Source organism: Hemitrygon akajei, chromosome 23 (genome assembly GCF_048418815.1).
Source record: "Hemitrygon akajei chromosome 23, sHemAka1.3, whole genome shotgun sequence".
Lineage (NCBI taxonomy): Eukaryota > Metazoa > Chordata > Chondrichthyes > Myliobatiformes > Dasyatidae > Hemitrygon > Hemitrygon akajei.
Window position 1 is genome coordinate 23,071,355 of NC_133146.1, and position 21,140 is coordinate 23,092,494.

Sequence of the window (21,140 nt, forward strand, 5' to 3'; positions counted from 1 at the left end):
ATTTTTTATGATGGTAAAACACAGACATAGAAAAACAAAAAGTAAAGGCTATTTAGCCCTTCAAGTCACTGTGCCATTCAGTATAATCATTGCTGATCCTCTTGTCTCAATACTAAAATTCCTACTTTTACTACTCTTGAAGCCTTTTTGTGTAGAACTAGTTTTTACCTATATTCAGTGACGTGGCCAGTACTGCCTTATGTAGTTGAGAATTCTGCAGGTTCACCACTCTCTAAGTGAAGAAGTTTCTCCTCACCTTGGTCCTAAATGTCCTACCATCATTTGCCTTTACACACTTTGATATCTTAGTTGGAATCTTGTCTAAAAGATAAGCTTATTAAAGTTGTTTTCATCTGTTTTGTCTAAGCTTCGCACCAGTAAACCAAAATCCAAGCTTCATTTATGCACTTCATCCTTGGAAGAAACCTATCACTGAGATAGTATTTAGATAGTGGTAAGGCCCTACCACTTTAAGTGTAACAAGAATGAAGACTCATTAAGTTATATCTATCTAAATATGAGGCTTTAATCAGGTTTTAGGTAACTAAAGTAGACAAATGTGTTCTTTCATTCCCTAGTGGAATGAAAATTACCCGAAGTTTCAAGATCAAATTGTAAAAAAGCTACTTAGGGGTGATAATAATAGGGAAGCCTTTGGGTTCTGCTTTTAACCATGTCCTTAGTATATTTTGATTTTGGATATAAATTCTTTGTCAAAAACATGCCATACTCCAAGAGAATCTGGGTAACTTGAGGTGGAATGTTTTTATAGTGGGCAATGTCTTGGCATCTTTGAAATGCTAAGAACTATTCTGAGACATTAAATTTTATCAAGATCCCATTTAAAGGTAGGAAAGATATACCCGTTTTTGGAGATTTTTTTATATAGATCCTGGCAGTCAAATTGAAATCCTAAAATATAAATCGCTTTGGTGTTGTTGCCATAGAAAATGTTCTACTGCTTTGTGAATATTTTAAAATGCACTCCTTTAGATGTTTTTATCCTACTTTTCTGATAATCATTCCACTTTTATCTTAGTGTTTTTAAAAATATTTTTTAAATGGATTGAACATTAAACCAATTCCTAACTTTTTCCACATTTTAGATGGCAGTTGACCAGGCACACAGACAAAATTTTTCATCCTTTTTCTTGCCTGTGGCTGATACAGTTAATCCTTGTCTTGTGCTGATTGTACGAAGGGAACATATTGTTGAAGATGCTGTGCAAGTACTGAGAAAAAGCAAGAACGTTGACTTCAAGAAACCATTAAAGGTAACATTTTCTGTGAATAATAGTCTGAATGCACCTTACCTAGTTTTGGTAGTTCATTTCTATGATTTTTTAAAATTGTATATTTTGAACAATGTTTTGTGAACCCAAAATTAGTGACTCCATTGTATGAAGGCAAAAGTCTATTGATGCTGGAATCTGGAGGAGCAAAAAATCTGCTAGAATAACACCTTTGGGGTGGGGGCGTTAGGAATTGTCAACATTTCAGGTAGAAACCCTGTATCAGCACTGAGACTGGAAAGGCAACAAAGCTAGTATAAAGAAGAGAAGGAGTGTGTCAAGGAAGAATTTCAAGGCAATTGGTGTACTGAGGAAGGGTGCTAGATACCAGACACATAGGCAGGTTAGCAAAGGTAGAGCTGGGCATGTGCAGGTGAGTGATAGATGGAGGTGGACAGAGAGGGAAAAACAAAAGTGGAAGGAAGTCTGAAGATAGGTGACAGCTCTAAAGGCAGATGAGCAATAACATAAAGTACTAACATAATGCTGGTTACCAGTAAATAAACAAGGTGAGAATGGAAATCATTAGCGGAAAGGTGAACAGCAGTGGGAACCAAATTGGGTGGAGTGTGTATAATGTGTGGATGGAACCAGAAGGGGGAAGGGGGTGATGATGGGTGAAGGAGAGCTAGAAGGGTTGTAGTAAAACGGACAGAAGTGAGAGCACTGGAGGATCAGAAGGGAGCATGCTGCGGAGGTTTAAAAAAAAAAGAAGGGTTTGCCTAAAATTGGAAAACTCAGTATTCATGCCATTGTGTTGTAGACTACCCAGGCAGAATATCAGGTGTTATTCTTTATGTGGACAAGTTTGTGTGGGAATGGGAAGGTGAGCTGAAATGGTCTGCAAGCTTGGGATGTCCTTTGAGGACTAAATGCAGGTACTCTGCAAAGCAGCCACCCAGTCTGCACTTAGTCTTACTGCTGTAGAGTAGGCCACAATGGGAGCACAAAATACTGTAGTCAGGGTTGGAGCAGGTGCACATAAACCTATGCTTTACCTAGATGAGCTCTTAGTTACCTGAATGGTGGTGAGGGAATAAGTGTAAGGACAGGGTTCCATCTACTCTGAAGGCAGGGGAATGTCCTGGGGGTCAGGGATGGATGGGTGTGAAAGGATGAGCTGACCAAGGAGTCATGGAGGGAGTGGTCAGTACAGAAGGCAGAAAACGATGGGGAGGAGATTATGTAGCTTGTGGTCACAGATCTTGTTGCAGCTGGCAGAAATGGGGGAAAAAAGGATGATGTGCTAGATGCAGAGGCTCATAGAACAAAAAGTAAGGACTAGAACTATATGTCTGAGGTGACAGGGTGTGCAAAGAAGTACAAGAAACTGAGGAGATGCAAAATCAGTCTCCATCAACCACAGCAGAAGGGAAACCACACTTACAGGAAAAAGAGGACATTTTAGATGCTCTGTAACAGAAATCCTCATCTTGAGAGCAGATACAGTAGAGATGGAAAAACTAGGGGAAAGGAGGGGCATCCTTTCAAAAGAGACAAAGTGAAAAGGTATAGTCTAAGTAGCTATGGAGGTTGGTGGGTTTATAGTAAATATCCATGGATAGTTCGTCTCCTGAGATGAAGATGTAAAGACCTAGAAAAGGGAGAGAACGTCAGAAATTATCCACATGAGTTTGAGAGCAGAGTGGAAGTTGGTGGCGAAGATGATAATACTAATAAGTTTTGCATAGATGGCTGTGGAGGGCAAATAACTTGGTAGATTAAAGTGATTTTTGATTTGTGAAGGCATCAAAGGTTACAGGGAGAAAACAAGAATGGAATTGAGGGGGAAAATAACAGCTATGATTGAATGACGGAGCAGACTCAAATGGCTGAATGGCCTAATTCTGCTCCTATGTTATATGGCTTTATGGTCAGATACAACACAGTTGGAATTATAGAGAATGATTTAGGAATGTTCCTGGAGAAGGAATAGAAGAGGAGCTACTTCACTCTGCCAGCAAACAGGCATATTAGGACTCAGGCAGGTACTATGGCTTCACTTTGATTTGTAGGAAGTAAGCATGTTTGGCTGTAATGTACTAGGTGGATCCAGATTCTAACTAATTAACTTCATACGACCGCAGAAGTTCAAGAATATGGTTTGCCAGTTGAGGGCAAACCAGCTTTTCACGGCTGTCCATGTCAACCAGGAATGATGATTTTAAAACACAGGATATATCCAAAAGACAATCAAAGCATTTTATTACCTTATTATACAGTGGCATGCAAAAGTTTGGGCACCCCGGTCAAAATTTCTGTTATTGTCAATAGTTAAGTGAGTAGAAGATGAACTGATCTCCAAAAGTCATAAAGTTAAAGATGACACATTCTTTTCAACATTTTAAGCAGTATTAGTGTATTATTTTTGTTTTGTACAATTTTAGAGTGGTAAAAAGGAAAGGAGCACCATGCAGAAGTTTGGGCACCCCAAGAGATTTGAGCTCTCAGGTAACTTTTACCAAGGTCTCAGACCTTAGTTAGCTTGTTCACAGTCATCATTAGGAAAGGCCAGGTGATGCAAATTTCAAAGCTTTATAAATACCCTGACTCTTCAAACCTTGTTCCAACAATCAGCAGCCATGAGCTCCTCTAAGTAGCTGCCTAGCACTCTGAAAATTAAAATAAATGATGCCTACAAAGGAGGTTATAAGAAGATAGCAAAGTGTTTTTAGGTAGCCGTTCCCTCAGTTCGTAATGTAATTAGGAAATGGCAGTTAACAGGAACAGTGGAGGTCAAGTTGAGGTCTGGAAAACCAAGAAAACTTTCCAAGAGAACTGCTTGTAGAATTGCTAGAAAGGCAAATCAAAACCCCTGTTTGACTGCAAAAGACCTTCAGGAAGACTTAGCAGACTCTGGACTGGTGGTGCACTGTTCTACTGTGCAGTAACACCTGCACAAATATGACCTTTATGGAAGAGTCATCAGAAGAAAACCTTTCCTGCATCCTCACTGCAAAATTCAGCGTCAGAAGTTTGCAAAAGAGCATCTAAACAAGCCTGATGCATTTTGGAAACAAGTCCTGTGGACTGATGAAGTTAAAAGAGAACTTTTTGGCTGCAATGAGCAAAGGTATGTTTGGAGAAAAAAGGTGCAGAATTTCACGAAAAGAACACCTCTCCAACTGTTAAGCATGGGGGTGGATCGATCATGCTTTGGGCTTGTATTGCAGCCAGTGGCACAGGGAACATTTCACTGGTAGAAGAAAGAATGAATTCAATTAAATACCAGCAAATTCTGGAAGCAAACGTCACACCGTCTGTAAAAAAAAAAAAAGGGGGGCTGAAGATGACAAGAGGATGGCTTCTACAACAGGATAATGATCCTAAACACACCTCAAAATCCACAATGGACTACCTCAGGAGGCACAAGCTGAAGGTTTTGGCATGGCCCTCACAGCCCACTGACCTAAACTTCATCGAAAATCTGTGGATAGACCTCAAAAGAGCAGTGCATGCGAGACGGCCCAAGGATCTCACAGAACTAGAAGCCTTTTGCAAGGAAGAATGGGCAAAAATCCCCCAAACAAGAATTGGAAGACTCTTAGCTGGCTACAGAAAGCACTTACAAGCTGTGATATTTGCCAAAGGGGATGTTATTAAGTACTGACCATGCAGAGTGCCCAAACTTTTGCTTCGGGCCCTTTTCCTTTTCTGTTATTTTGAAACTGTAACAGGTGAAAATAAAGAAATTAATCTTGCTTAAAATATTAAGGAACTGTGTCATCTTTAACTTTATTCCTTTTTGAAATCAGGTCATCTTTTACTCGCCTAGCTATTCACAGTAATAAAAAATCCGACGGGGGTGCCCAAACTTTTGCATGCCACTGTCTAACTTTCTCATTATCTTACAGAACAACGGTTTTGGACCTAAGTATTTCTATCCATTATTATGGTTCATTGATGCATTTTGAGATCCAATGAGTTATCAAACTACAATGCCAACCATCAACCACCACTTTCACAAAGTACTGCAAAGGTTATCAAGGCCCCCCTCGGTTGCATTTATAGTACCCCACCTCAATGTTATTAAAACGGAACTTTTTGCATATGCAGAGAAACCTCAATTGCTTCCAATGATATCAGACTGACAATGTAGTTAAGTTCTGCGTTGGTGTCCAAGCGTCAAATTCCAACTAATATACTTTGCGTTATATTTGCGCTGGGCTTTAATTAGGTTTTATAATGGACATGTGGGATTTACATAGAAGAACTAGCAGATTTGTACAAGTTACAGAGCAATGGGCAAAAATTGCAAAAAAGCCACTTATGAAAATTGAAATTCGATTTGGTCACTAAATGAGTCATACTGCACGTAACAGTCCTGTCGGTCCATCGAGTCCATACCAGCTATCATCCTCCCATTTGCACCAACCAATGTGAATGCCATTTCTTTACTCTCCCCTCGTCCTCAACAATCCCCACCAAATTCTGCCATTCACTGTACTTTCGGGATAATTTACTGGGGGGGGGCTAATTAATCTTATCATCCCTTGGGGCCCTATATTTTTTATTCTATGCACAGTAACAGTGTTGCAGAACTATATGGTCTGCCTTATTGAAGTAACACCATTATGACCTAATCATATTTGTAAATTTAAATGATGTGTTCATGAGTGTAGAGATAGTACAGGTTGTGAAAACCCAAAAAATTTAAAGAGGAGATGACAACAATTGAAAATTATTATATTAATGGAGGAATTTTGTGTTTTCCCAGGTCATCAATTTCTCTTCAGTGAAATCAAATAGTTTTCAAGAGTCTGTATCAAACTGATGAGCATCTCTTCACACACAGGTTATTTTTGTTGGAGAAGAAGCTGTGGATGCTGGAGGAGTCCGTAAGGAATTTTTCCTCTTGATTATGAGAGATTTATTGGATCCTAAATATGGCATGTTTCAGTATTATGAGGAGTCCAGGCTTATCTGGTTTTCATATCAGGTATAAAAAGTTTTAAAATCTCCCTACCAGTTACTACTGTTTAAATGTGACCAGAGCCTCTCTGGATTGCAAGAAGCAATTGATGCAAATGAGAAGATGATTCTTTTAAGTAATCTGTTATGGATAAAGAGAAAACAGGGCATCTGGAAATCTTGACATAAAGCATTTGATAGCATCAAAAGTTATTACACAAAAATTAAGCTCATGGTGCAGGAGGTAATATTTTTGGCATGAATAGAAGAATGACTTAACAGGAAAAGGACAGTAGGTATAAGTGTGACTTTTCCAGAATGGGTAAGATGCAAGAAAGAAGTGTGTCAAAGGGATCACTGCTGGGGCCTTAACTATTTACAATTTATTGGCCATACCTGAATGAGGCATCAATATTGTAGTAGCTAAAATTTCTGATGACACAAAGGTAGAAAATAAAGTTATGAAGAGCACATAAATAGACTAAAGTGATCATTGCTATTAATAGTCTATGTGAGTGGATAAAGATCTGGCAAATGGAGTATTATGTGGGGAAAGTGTGAAATTGGCCATTTCAGTAGGAAAAATGAGAAAAGTGCATTACTTAAGTGGTGAGTGATTGCTCAGCTCTGAGATGCAGAGGAATCACGTGATGCATAAAGAATGTTATTACAACGAGTAATTGGAAAAGCTAAGTTATTATTTGTTGTAAGGAAAATTGCCTGGAGAAATAGATAGATTATGCTTCAGTTTTTAGGGTTTTGATGAGACCCTATTTGGAGTACTGAATTACATGACTGGGTTAGATGTTAGTGTATGAAAGCATTTCAGAGAAGATTTAAGAGACATACTAGGAATGAACAGATTGTTTTATGAAGGAAAGTTGACAGTACTTTGTATCTACTGGAGTTTAGGAGAAAGAACAAGAACTTGTTTGAAATGTATATGATCACGAAGGGTCTTGAAGTTTTCTCTTCTGGGGAATCTAGAACTGGGAGTTAATATTTAAATGCTGTTTCCTATTTAAAACAGGTAAAGCAAAATATTTTTCTCCGATAGTAAAATGTCTTGAAACTTCTCTGAGGATCATGGTTAAAGTGTATGAACATTTTTAAAGCAGATGAATAGTTTTAAAACAACTTTTCATTGTTAAACAGGAATGGAAAAAAATTACAAGAGTAAGTGGGATTCTACAGTTGATGTTGAAGTATATGGATTTTATCGAATCGCAGGGGTAGCTTGAAGGGGCCAGTGGCCTATTTCTGCTCTTTGTTTCCATCTAATGAAATCGGCTAGTCAAACAATTTGAATAGTTTGGCCTTGCTGCTTTCTACTTTTGGCTACCCAGTAAGAGTGCTCAATGTTTTTTGAGTATATTATATTCTACTATTAAAAGTCAGCTTTAAATAAGGCTTCAAAAGTAAGATCCAACTCCTAATGTGATAAAAGCAAATAATAGCAGAGTATTGGCTATTATGCCAGAGTATGATACGGATATGGTTATCTTCTGAAAATGAGTGATTTTAGTGATCTGTCATTAAAATGTTATCATTGCCAATTTTGCAATATTCATGATTGATATCCTTGTTGTGAATCATTAACTTTGCATCTGTGCAATCCCTCACCACTTAAGCATTACAATGATGCAATCATAATTCTGTTTTCTTTTTGTTTAGACCTTTGAAGAAATTGATTTATTTCATTTGATTGGTGTCGTCTGTGGTCTTGCCATCTACAACTTCACAATTGTTGATCTGCATTTTCCATTGGCTTTGTATAAGAAACTCCTAAATCAGAAGCCTACTTTTGATGATCTGAAGGAACTGATGCCTACTGTTGGCAGGTTAGTTAATATAACATTATTTTATTCATTCAAGTACCCTTCACATTCTGGCCTTGTTGCAACTTTCCAACTTTTGGACTTTCTTAATCACCTTTTGGATAAAATAAACAAAATAAATAATGACAACATTTCCAAACTAATCTCTATTTGGGTTTCAGAAATTAACTCCATTATTTTGTTTCATCATTAACAATTATTAGTCAGTAATTTTACAATTTTCCAACCATGTAAATTGTTAGTGTAGCAGGTGACATGATGCTATTACAGCTTGGGGCACTGGTGTTCATTTCCATTACCCTCTGTAGTGAGTACTTTCTATGATATGGGTTAGTGGGATAATTGGTCATTGTAATTAGTCCTGTGATTAGGCTAGGGTTAAATAGGTGAGTTGCTGGGCAGTGCAGCTCATTGGGTTGGAAGGAGCTGTTCTGCACTATATCTCTAAATAAAATAAATAAGTCTTTCAGTAATATTTGCAGTTTAAATGTTTATTTTCCTGTTGAAAGTTGAAAAGGTGTACATGCAACCTGCTTGATAACTCTTGAATTACTGCTAATTTTTATTATTATGGTAATAATTTTTACAATTAACATTTCTGAAGACACAGACTTTGAGCATGTATTCAACTTTCATCAAATCAGTTTTTCTTTATCAGTGTGTGAATTTTTATTTAGGAGTTTGCAGCAACTACTTGATTATCCAGAAGAGGATGTGGAAGACATGTTCTCCCTCAACTTCACAGTAAGTCAATATCGAAAGGAGAATCTGAAAGCGCATTTAAATGTAGTGATTGTCAGTAGGTGTCAGGAATCTGAGGGAGGAACTAAAGTAAGTTTGATCAATGCAGTTTAATATTTGGCCTCAATGTGAAATTAGCATTGATGTAAAATGAGTTTCCTTTCATCTATAATAAGTATTTATGTAAGCTGATTAAATGTTGTGATTCTTTGGAGTTTGGTGACAGTGGAATATTTAAAATATTTAAATAAGAAATTAAAAAAAGATAAAATGATTGGTTTTGTTAAAAACTGGGTTCAGAATTAGGTGCTAGATATGTAATTATATAAAGCTTCAAGAACAAGAATTGTGTGCAGTTTTGGTCTCCGAATTTTAGGAAGGACATTCTTGCTATAGAGGGAGTGCAGCGTTTGTTCACGAGGTTAATTTCCAGGATGGCGGGACTGTCATATGTTGAAAGATTGGAGCAACTGGGCTTGTATACACTGGAATTTAGAAGGATGAGAGGGGATCTGATTGAAACATATAAGATTATTAAGGGATTGGACACGCTAGAGGCAGGAAACATGTTCCCAATGTTGGTGGAGTCCAGAACCAGAGGCCACAGTTTAAGAATAAGGGGTAGGCCATTTAGAACGAAGTTGAGGGAAAACCTTTTCATCCAGAGAGTTGTGGATCTGTGGAATGCTCTGCCTCAGAAGGCAGTGGAGGCCAATTCTCTGGATGGTTTCAAGAAAGAGTTAGATAGAGCTCTTAAAGATAGCGGAGTCAAGGGATATGGGGAGAAGGCAGGAACGGGGTACTGATTGTGGATGATCAGCCATGATCACAGTGAATGGCGGTGCCGGTTCAAAGGGCCAAATGGCCTACTCCTGCACCTATTGTCTATAACAAATTAAGACTAATAAAGTCTGAATAACTATGAAGGAATGTGGCATATTATTAGTAAAGAAAGCATGACTTGTACCTGAACATTCCTAAAAGCTTAATTTCTATTTGTAATGTTTTTGGGAATAATAATAGGGAAAGCAACAATAATAACTAAGGATTCTATAACACTACAACTATCAGCAGATTTTCATGGTGCTCAGTAAAACTTCTACAGGTTTGACTTGATATAGGGAGATAATGTTACAGCTTCCCTTGTGTCATATACAGTATGTAATGTATATAAAATACTAAGTATGTCAATCAAAACAATGTTGAGTATAGTAAATGCATAGTGAAATGTCATAGATAAAGCTACTCATCTGGGAAAAAGATCAGCTTTTGTTGGGTGTAGAGGGATAAATGAATGGGTTTCAAATAAACTGAGCAATAAAAGCTACAAATTGATCAGCTCCAATTAGATCATTAATTGCAGATCGTTGGGAATTAGTTGTGAGACAAAAGTGGGATTTACAGGTTTGAGACTTCTTCACATCACAATTAATAGACGAAAGGTAGTTAAGACCTATGTTAAAGTAAATGGTGACATGAAAAATATTGTGGGAAAGTATGGTATTTATTTAAAAACTGAGTTCAGTGACAAAAAGTATAGGTGAGAAAATAGATATATACAAGGAGAATTTGAGTAATCTTGAAAGTAAATAGGATACATTGTAAATGAGTCAATCTGCACCTTGCTTATGGTTCCCTAAAAGCAGTGAGATAAGTAGACTGGGTGGTGAAGAAGACATCAGGCATGCTTGCTTTAATTGGTACAAGAGAAAGACATGTACAAGACATTGATGAGACCAGACTTGGAGTACTGTGTGTAATTCTGGTCACCCAGCTATAGAAAAATGTCATTAAGCTGGAAAGGATGCAGAAAAGATTTACATGTATGTTGGTAGGACTGAACGACTTGAGTTACAAGGTGAGACTGAAATAGGCTGAATATTTTTCCCTGGAGTGTAGGAGGCTACATGATGACCTTACAGAGCTATATAGAATCATGAGATGTGCAGATAAGGTGGATGGTCAGAGTCTCTTTTTCCCACTAAAACCAGAGGGCATAGATTTGAGGTAAGAGGGAAAATATTTAAGAGGGATTAAGGGGCAACTCCCCCCCCCCCCCCCCAAAAGGATAGTGTGTATGTGGAATTAATTGCTGTCAACATTTAAAAGGCATTTGGACAGATGCATGGAAAGAAAGTTTTGGAGGCAATAGGACCAGCTCTGGTAAGCATTTGGGTCAGTCTGCTTGTATCCATGCTGTATAACTCTATAAGTCATATGTGATATCTTTGTTTTTAATACCTGATTTTAATAGATAAAGGATTGATGATATATTTGTATGGGTCTACAGCTGCAGGGTGAAGAAAGGAATAAAGTAGATAAAGGCAGAAAGCTATTAGGAATATATTGGAGTAAAAAGTGGAAAGGTTTAGTGATCAGAGCTGATTGTATTTCTGTTTTAAATAAGTAGTTCAATCTTGTGTGTGTGGATAAATTTTTGGAAATGTATATATTTCAGTGAATCATTTTCAAATTTATTCCTCAATTTTGAAACATTTTCATTTCCATTAGTGCTGAATAGAAACTTATATTGCTTTTTACTGTTTTTGATAGTTTAGTATAATGAGGTAATCTTCCTGTATTGGTGCCATATGGCATTTAAATATTCAAGGTTAATTTATTATCAAAGTATACAACTTGGAATTGTTATTTGGGTAGCCGTGAAATCAGGAAAGAAAAGAAAGGCAGCACGGCCATCAACCCCCAAAATCCCCCCTCCCCCACACAAAAAAGAAACAGAAAGAGAATAGGCACCTCAACCTCCAAATCCCTCCTCCCCTACAAAAAAAATTAACAAAAGCAGAACAGGTATATCGACCCCCAAACCCCTCCGCCCCGCACAAAAAAATGTAGAGAGTTTGGGCAAAAGACACAATATTTAAAAAAAACTAAGACTGGGGGCAGGGTGGGGGTAGTCTATAGTCGAAATCCACAACCAGAATGCAGAAAACCTGGGGAGCACTCTCCACACCCAGTGGCAGATCTTTCCCTTTCTGGTACAGAGTAATCAAAAGTCACCCTCTCCACTCACCTCGATGCTTCAGTCTTGCTCATCACCTTAATTGACAAACAATGGAAGCTTTAATCAGCGAAATGGGGTCTAGACAGGTCCAGCAGCCAACCTGCCATGAAGTTGTGCACACTGTCTCTGTTTCCTGGAATCGGAGACTGCAGACCACTGAAACACCCAAACAAAATCCAGACTTTCAGCTCGATGTTTCAAGTGTCCCTCGTTGCTTTAATTGGCAAAAAATGGAAGATTTAATTGGCAAGATGAAGTCAAACATCAGCTTGTGGCCTGCTTACCGTGAAGTTCCCGCACACAGCCTCTGCCTCCCAGAATCCTCTTGAAGATTGCAGAGCGCTAAAAAATACCCAAATGATCTCCAAACAGCAAATTACAGGCTCCAAGAATTCCAGAATCACATCAAAGATGAAAAACAAATGTAAAAGACATTGTAAAAATGTAAAAGTGAAATATATGTATTCATGATATATCTAAGAGATGTCGACCAAAGGAGCCATCTTGACTGGAATTATCCCTGATTTTCACCCCTTTTGACAAATAATGCTTACCTTGTATGTATTCAGTCTTTCAAATGTTTAACATTGAACTAGTCATCTGAGCTGAAGTTTTGTGGGACTAATTAATCCTGTTATTTAAAGGGATTGGCATTTTCTGAGAGATACCTCTGAATCAATCTAAAAAAGCAAATGACAATGTATTAAGTACATAAAATAATATCCTTCTGTGTATTTTTGGTATGGGAGGAAAGAGCTGAAATACACACAAAAACAAAGGAGAAACCCTAGAAAAAAATAATATTTAGAATTCTTGGTCTCTGCTAGCTTTGATTTATTTTGGCCTCTTATGGTTCTTGTCTTTGATAAAACTGACCAATGGTTCGGGTAATATTTCAAGATCTTTGCTTGTGATTTTAATTTTCCTCAATTCTTAATCAGATTACAGTAGAAACGTTTGGTCTAACGGAAGTTAAAGAGTTGATTCCGGATGGCAGCAATATTCCTGTAACCAAAGATAACAGGTGAGAAACATTCTCCAATGCAGCAAAGTATTAGTGAAAGACTGTATGTGTTTCTGAAAAGGTTGTTATTCTTGGGAGGGGAAAGATTACTATAGCTTACAAAAAGAGTTTTAGGTAGGATATGGAATGGGAAATAGAAAAGTTATGTCAAAAAGGCAATGTTATGATGGTCATGGGAGATTTCAATATGCATGTTGATTGGAAAAATCAGGTTGGTAATGGATCTCGAGAGTGAGTTTGTTGAAAGCCTACAAGATGGCTTTTTAGAACAGTTTGTCATTAAGCCTACTTGGGGATCAGCTATACTAGATTGGGTGTTATGTAATGAACCAGAGGTGATTAGGGGGCTTAAGGTAAAATAACTCTTAGGAGGCAGTGATCACAATATGATTATGTTCAACTTTAAATTTGGTAGGGAGAAAGTACAGTCTGACAAAGCAGTATTTTTAGTGGAGTAAAGGAAATTGTAGTGGTTTGAGAGGAGTTTGCAAAAGTAAATTGGAAGGAGATGATAGCTGGCAAGACAGCAGAGCAGCAATGGCGTGAGTTTCTAGGAAAAATGAGGAAGGTGCAGGATAGAATTATTCCAAAAACATAGAAATGGCAAAATAGTGCAACTGTGACTGACAAGAGAAGTCAAGGTTAATGTAAGAGCAAAAGAGAGGGCATACAACAAAGCAGCGTGCCAGATGTTGAAGGGTGTGAGGGAAGAGAAGTGAGTGCAGTACTACTACAGGGGAAAAGGTGCTCAAAAAGCTGAAAGACCTAAGGGTACATTAATCACCTGGGCCAGTTGAACTGCACCCTAGGGTTCTGAAGAGGTAGTGTAGCGGTAGAGATTGTGGAGGCATTATTAATAATCTTTCAAAAATCATTGGACTCTGGCATGGTGCGAAAGGACTGGAAGATTGCAAATGTCACTGCACTCCTTATGAAAGGAGGAGGGCAGCAGAAGGGAAGTTATAGACTAGTTAGCCTGTCCTCAGTGGCTGGGAAGATGGAGTCAGTTGTTACGGATGAGGTTATGGAGCACTTGGTGACGCGGGACAAGATGGGACAAGTCAACATGGTTTCCTTAAGGGATAATCCTGCCTATGGAACCTGTTGGAATTCTTTGAGGAGATTACAAGTAGGATAGATAAAGGGAATGCAGAAAATGCTGTATATTTGGACTTTCAGAAGGCCTTTGACAAGGTGCCACACGTGAGTTTGCTTACTAAGGTAAGAGTGCATGGTATTACAGGAAAAGTTGCTGGCATGGTTAGAGGATTGGCTGATTGGTAGGAGGTAGCGTGTGGGAATAAGAGGATCCTTTTTGGTTGGCTGCTGGTGACCAGTGTGTTCCGCAGGGTCGGTGTTGGGACTGCTTGTTTTCATGGTGTTTATTAGTGATTTAGATAATAGAATAGATGGCTTTTTGCCAAGTTTGCAGAAGAATATGAAGAGTGGTAGAGGGGCATTTGGTGTTGAGGAAACAAGAAAGCTGCAGAAGGACTTGACAGATTAGGAGAATGGGCAAGAAAGTGGCAAATCAAATGCGATGTTGCAAAATGCATGGTCATTCACTTTGAAGAAATATATGTGCAGACTACTTTCTAAATGGAGAGAAAATCCACAAAATCAGAGATGCAAAAAAGACTTGGGAGTCATTGTGCAGAACAACCTAAAGGTTAACTTGCAGGTAGATTTGATGGGGAGGAAGACAATTGCAATGTTAGCATTCATTGTAAGAGGTCCAAAATATAAGAGCAGGGATGTGATGCTGAGGCTTTATAAGGTGCTGATAATAAAAGTTACTTTGAACTTAATCAGAACATTGTTTGCAGATTGCCATTTCAGAGACAAATGCTTATGGCATTTAACTGCCGAATTAAAAAAAAACAACTGGGGCCTTTTGGGCCTTATTACCAAGATCATTTGGGTTAGGCATTTGGCTAGGACTAATAAAGGTAAGAAAGGTTTAAGCAGAGCAGCCATGGTGTTTGTAGAACAGAATTAGAGTGGGGAGTGGAGTCTTTGGCTCAAGAGGCTTCAGTGAGGAGAGGTGAAGACTAGGTTCAGGCGTCGTCAATTTTTCTTTGCCTATTACTACCAGGTTAGAGTAGAGATAATGGATCCTGGGTCATGCAAGGTGTGGGAGGTCTCAGAGATTTCCAGTCTTCCTGATTGCTACATTGGCGAGGTGTATTTGGATGCAGTTCCTTACAGACCATGTTAGTGAACTGGAGCTGGATGATCTGTGGCCCAAGTCAGGGTCATCTTAGATCGGGTCCACAGCAGTCTTAAGGGAGAGGCTGAGCAGTAAGAAGTCATGCTAAGCCAAATGTCCACTGAGATGGCAATGCGCTCAGATCCAGCGGCTTATAAGAGGACAACCATAGATGCTATTGTCCTTAAACATTTTTTTACAATTAAACGATCCTGCTGTGCATTAAGAACTTGAAGTATTACAGATCTAGCCCATTACGAGTTGCTTGTTGGCTGAGAATGTAAAGGAACTAGACTTGGTGTAGATTCTGCTGCTGTCTCTGACAGAGAGGAGTTGGTGTACAAAGGCAGTTTGCAGTCTAACAGCGAGTGATTGTCGTAGTCATTTTCTGTGCGTTTGCAAGATCCTATTGGACATTGGTGACATGGAATGCTGCTGCAGGTCTGATTCACCGGTTTATTAGCGAATAGCGAGGGAGCTGCATAGACTCAGTCGTTGCAAGGACTTGGCCTCAAACCATGGTATCAACTGTTTGTAGCTTCCCAGGAGAGAGGCAGTGGAGTCGGTGCACTCTACTGGAGTGCCAGAGGTAGCGTGGCGCGGCATCCATGCTGGTATCGGTGCTACTCTTCTTGTTTGCTCGGCAGAAGATGATGTATTGTGGTCAGCTGTAGACTTCTGCAACATTCATGGATTCAGGGACTTATAGTGACTGTATTTTACTACTGTCTTCACATTGGCCCTGGGGTAACACTGTTTCATTTGGCTGTATTATTGGGTGTTCATGTATGGTTAAATTACAAACTTGAACTTGAACCTGGTACATATTGATACCAATAACTTTTAGTAGGAAAAGGGATGAAGTCCTGAAGAGACAATATAGGAAGCTAGATAAGAAACTGAAAAGCAGGACCTCAAGGATGGTAACCTCTGGACTGCTGCCTGTGCCATGCACCAGTGAGGATAAAAGTAGGATGATTTGGTAGATGTATGCCTGGTTTATGAATTGGTGTAAGGAGAAGGGTTTCATATTTCTAGATCATTAGGATCTCTTCTGGGGAAATTATGTCCTGTACAAAAGGGACAGGTTATACCTGAACTCAAGGGGACCAATATCCTTGCAAGTAGGTTTACTAGAACTTCTGGGGAGAGTTTAAATTTGGGAAGGGAATGGAAATGAGTAATAGAAAATAGGGTAATAGGTAAAAGTAAATGCAGTGTTTAGAGAGACTGAAGATGAATAGACAGTGGAAATTGTAGAAAGTGGATGGATTGAAATGTGTCTCTTTTAATGTAAGAACTATCAGGAGCAAGGGCAAATAACTTAGAACATGACTCTAGCAGTGTGCCAGATGTTGTAGTGTGTGAGGGAGGAGAAGTGTGTGCAGTTACTATTACAAGGGAGAAGATGCTCAAAAAGCTAAAAGTACATTAGTCACCTGGACCAGATGAACTGCACCCTAGGGTTTTGAAAGAGGTAGCGTTAGAGATTGTGGCGGCATTAGGAATGATCTTTCAAAAATCATTGGACTCTGGAATAGTGCCAGAGGACTGGAAAATTACAAATGTCACTGCATTCTTCAAGAAAGGAGAAAGACAGCAGAAAGGAAATTATAGACCAGTTAGCCCTCAGTGGTTGGGAAGATGTTGAATTCAGTTGTTAAGGACGAGGTGATGGAGTACTTGGTGACACTGGACAAGATAGGACAAAGTCAACATGGTTTCCTTAAAGGAAAGTCCTGCCTCACGAACCTGTTGGAATTCTTTGAGATTACAAGTAGGATAGATAAGAGGATGCAGTGGATGTTGTATATTTGGACTTGCAGAAGGCCTTTGACAAGGTGCCACACATGATGCTGCTTACTAAGTTAAGAGCTCATGGTATTACAGGAAAGTTATTAAGATGGTTAGAGCATTGGCTGATTGGAAGAAGGCAGCGAGTGGGAATAAAAGGATCCTTGTCTGGTTGGCTGCCAGTGACTAGTGGTGTTCTGCAGGGTCGGTGTTGGGACCACTTCATATGTGCTGTATATAAATACCTTAGATGATGAAATAGATGGCTTTGTTGCCAATTTTGCAGATGATACGAAGATTGGTGGAGGGGCAGGTAGTGTTGAGGAAACAGGTAGGATGCAGAAGGACTTAAACAGATTAGGAGAATGGGCTAGAAAGTGGCGAATGATATTTAATAGACAATAGATGCAGAAGTAGACCATTTGGCCCTTCGAGCCTGCACTGCCATTTTGAGATCATGGCTGATCATCTACTATCAATACCCGGTTCCTGCCTTGTCCCCATATCCCTTGATTCCCCTATCCATAAGATACCTATCTTGCTCCTTCTTGAAAGCATCCAGAGAATTGGCCTCCACTACCTTCCGAGGCAGTGCATTCCAGACCCCCACAACTCTCTGGGAGAAGAAGTTTTTCCTTAACTCTGTCCTAAATGACCTACCCTTTATTCTCAAACCATGCCCTCTGGTACTGGACTCTCCCAGCATCTGGAACATATTTCCTGCCTCTATCTTGTCCAATCCCTTAATAATCTTATATGTTTCAATCAGATCCCCTCTCAATCTTCTTAATTCCAGCGTGTACCAGTCCAGTCTCTCTAACCTCTCTGCGTAAGACAGTCCAGAAATCCCAGGAATTAACCTCGTGAATCTACGCTGCACTTCCTCTACAGCCAGGATGTCCTTCCTTAACCCTGGAGACCAAAACTGTACACAATACTCCAGGTGTGGTCTCACCAGGGCCCTGTACAAATGCAAAAGGATTTCCTTGCTCTTGTACTCAATTCCCTTTGTAATAAAGGCCAACATTCCATTAGCCTTCTTCACTGCCTGCTGCACTTGCTCATTCACCTTCAGTGACTGATGAACAAGGACTCCTAGATCTCTTTGTATTTCTCCCTTACCTAACTCTACACCGTTCAGATAATAATCTGCCTTCCTGTTCTTACTCCCAAAGTGGATAACCTCACACTTATTCACATTAAACGTCATCTGCCAAGTATCTGCCCACTCACCCAGCCTATCCAAGTCACCCTGAATTCTCCTAACATCCTCATCACATGTCACACAGCCACCCAGCTTAGTATCATCAGCAAATTTGCTGATGTTATTCTCAATGCCTTCATCCAAATCGTTGACGTAAATCGTAAACAGCTGTGGTCCCAATACCGAGCCCTGTGGCACCCCACTAGTCACCACCTGCCATTCCGAGAAACACCCATTCACCGCTACCCTTTGCTTTCTATCTGCCAACCAGTTTTCTATGTTGGGAAATGAATCGTCATGCACTTTAGTATTAGAAATTGGTATTAGGTATTTGGTATTGTGCAGACTATTTTCTTAACAGAGGAAAAAATCCAAAAGTCTGGATGCAGTGGGACTTGGAAGTCCTTGTGCAGAACACCTGAAAGGTTAACTTGAAGGTTGAGTCAGTGGACAGGAAGGCAAATGCAATGTTACCATTCATTTCGAGTGGTCTAACATACAAGAGCAGGGATGTGATGCTAAGGCTTTATAAGGCACTGGTGAGGCCTCACCTTGAATATTGTGTACAATTTTGGGCTGCTCATCTTAGAAGAGATGTGCTGGCATTGGACAGGGTCCAAAGGAGGTTCACAAGGATGATTCCAGGAATGAAAGGGTTATCATATGAGGAACGTTTGATGGCTCTGGGACTGTACTCACTGGAATTTAGAAGGATGAGGGAGGGATCTCATTGAACCTTTCAAATGTTGAAAGGCCTCGACAGAGTGGATGTGAAAACAATGTTTCCCATGGTGGGAGTGTCTAGGACAAGAGGGCATGGCCTCAGGATAGAGGGGTGTCCATTCAAAACAATGATGCAGAGAAATTTCTTTAGCCAGAGGGTGGTGAATTTGTGGAATTTGTTGCCACGTGTAGCTTTGGAGGCCAGGTCGTTGGGTGTATTTAAGGCAAAGATTGATAGGTTCTTGATTGGACATGGCATCAAAGCTTATGGGGAGAACTGATGTTGAGGGGGAAAAGGATCAGCCATGGCTGAGCAGACTCAATGGACCAAGTGGACTAATTCTGCTCCTATGTCTTATGGTTATAGTCATTACAGAGACTTGACTGCCACAAGGGCAGAAATGGATGCTGGATGTTCTGAAGTTTAGATTTTGTAAAAGACACGGGGGTGGGGGGGGGTGCTGTTGTATTGCTAATGAGAGGTGATATCACCAGCTGCAGAAAGGGAAGATGTCATGAAGGAACCATCTACTGAGTCAGTGAGTGGAAGTCAGAAGAAGGGAGCAATACTCTATTGAGAGCATAAGTTACCCACGTTACTACAGGAACTGAAGAATGTAATTGCTGCCTTTTGGTGATGATCTTTACATCCTGGGAGTTGTAGACCAGTGAGTGTTACCAGTGGTGGGCAAACTATTGGAGAGAATTTTTAGAGACAGGAATTATGACCATTTGGAAAAGCATAGGAATAGTCAGCATGACTTTGTAAGGGATGTATCGTGCTTCTCAAGCCTGATTAAATTCCTTGAGAAAGTGACAAAACAAATTGATGCCAGAGCAGTGGATGTGATACATATTTTTGTAAGGCCTTTGACAAGGTTCCCTATAATAAAAGGCATGGAAGCCAGGAAAGCTTGGTTGTGTGGATTCAGAGTTGGCTTGCCAAGAAGGCTCTAGAGAATGACAAGATTGCCAGTGAGGTTGATGATCTGTGGTGCTCAGCAATTAATCTGTTCTGGGACTCATGCTGTTTGTGATTTTTATAAATGTCTTGGATGAGAAAGTGGAAGGATGAGATATTAAATTTGTAGATGGCACAAAGGTTGTCATAAATTACAACAGGACATAAATAGAATGCAGAACTGGGCAGAGAAGCAGCAGATGGAGTACAATCTAGAAAAGTGTGAAGAGAAAAGGTTGAACTTAAAGGCAGAATACAGGGTTAATGGCAGGGTTCTTGACAGAGTAGAGGAATAGAAGGATTTAAGGATTCACAGCCATAGATCCCTCAAAGTTGCCATACAAGTTGTAAGGTTGGTAAGAAGGCGTACAGTGTGTTAGACTTTATTGGTTGGGGGATTGAGTTCAAGAGCCACAGCTGCAGGTCTGTAAAATACTTGCTAGACCACACTTGAAATATTGTGTTCAGTTCAGGTCACCTCATTATAGGACAGATGTCAAAGCTTCAGAGAGGGTACAGAGGAGATCTACCTGGATGTTGCCTGGATTAGAGAGCATATCTTATGAGGATAGGTTGAATGAGTTAGGGCTTTTCTCTTTGGAATGAAGGATGATGAGAGGTGACGATAATAGTGTACAAGATGATAAGAGGCATAGATGGAGTGAACAGCCAGCATCTTTTCTCAGGGCAGAAATGGCTAATATGATGGGGGTATAACTTTTAGGTGTTCAGAGGAAAGTGTGGGGGGGGGAGGTGCTAGAGGTGTTTGTTTTTAACACAGTGGTAGGTTTGTGAAACCCTCTGTCAGGTGTGGTGGCAGAGGCAGATACATTAGGATTAGTTAGAGACTTAGACAGATTAAAGAATCGGCATTCCATTGTGGGCCAGAGGACCTCTACTGTGCTGTACTGTTGTATGTTCCATGATGTTTGCTTCCAGTTGTTTAATTAAAACTAAAATTATTTCATGTGATGTTTTGTATAAATAATATAGTTGGAACAATAAGAAACACGTAAAAGGACCTATTAGAAATGTTTAAAATTATGGGAGATGTAGAAAGTGTAGATGGTAGGCAACAGTTCCTCATAGCACATGGATCCAAAACTAAAAGGCATAAATTTGGAGATGATCTGTAAAGAATTTTTATTGACCCAGAAGGTGGTTGGAATCTGGAATGCACTGCCAGAGAAGGTAATAATGGAAAAAGCTCTCAGAAATGTTGGCAGAATCTAGGCAAGAACTTGAATCACCATTGCATAGAAGGCTATGGATGAAGTACTGATAAATGGATATTTGATAGTCTGTACAGACATGGTGGGATGAAGATTCCATTTCTGTGCTGTATGAATCAATGATATTTTAAGTAAAATAATTTTAAATTAACAGTTGTAAATTATATGTAAAAGTAGCTCTTCTAAATC

General features: G+C 39.5%; 1 protein-coding gene across 3 annotated transcripts in view; it reads left to right on the forward strand.

Annotated features, from left to right (window-relative positions):
* The window catches only part of herc4 (HECT and RLD domain containing E3 ubiquitin protein ligase 4), a 120,017-nt gene that overhangs the window by 92,895 nt on the left and 5,982 nt on the right, over nucleotides 1–21,140 (forward strand). For 2 of the 3 annotated variants that reach the window (XM_073027207.1, XM_073027208.1), the window contains exons 17-21: nucleotides 1,107–1,274; nucleotides 6,088–6,231; nucleotides 7,878–8,044; nucleotides 8,719–8,785; nucleotides 12,746–12,828. In XM_073027207.1, coding sequence (XP_072883308.1) covers nucleotides 1,107–1,274; nucleotides 6,088–6,231; nucleotides 7,878–8,044; nucleotides 8,719–8,785; nucleotides 12,746–12,828 — 629 coding nt within the window. Of the gene's footprint in view, nucleotides 1–1,106; nucleotides 1,275–6,009; nucleotides 6,232–7,877; nucleotides 8,045–8,718; nucleotides 8,786–12,745; nucleotides 12,829–21,140 lie in introns of those variants that run through there. The other variant, XM_073027209.1, reaches the window with a different exon arrangement.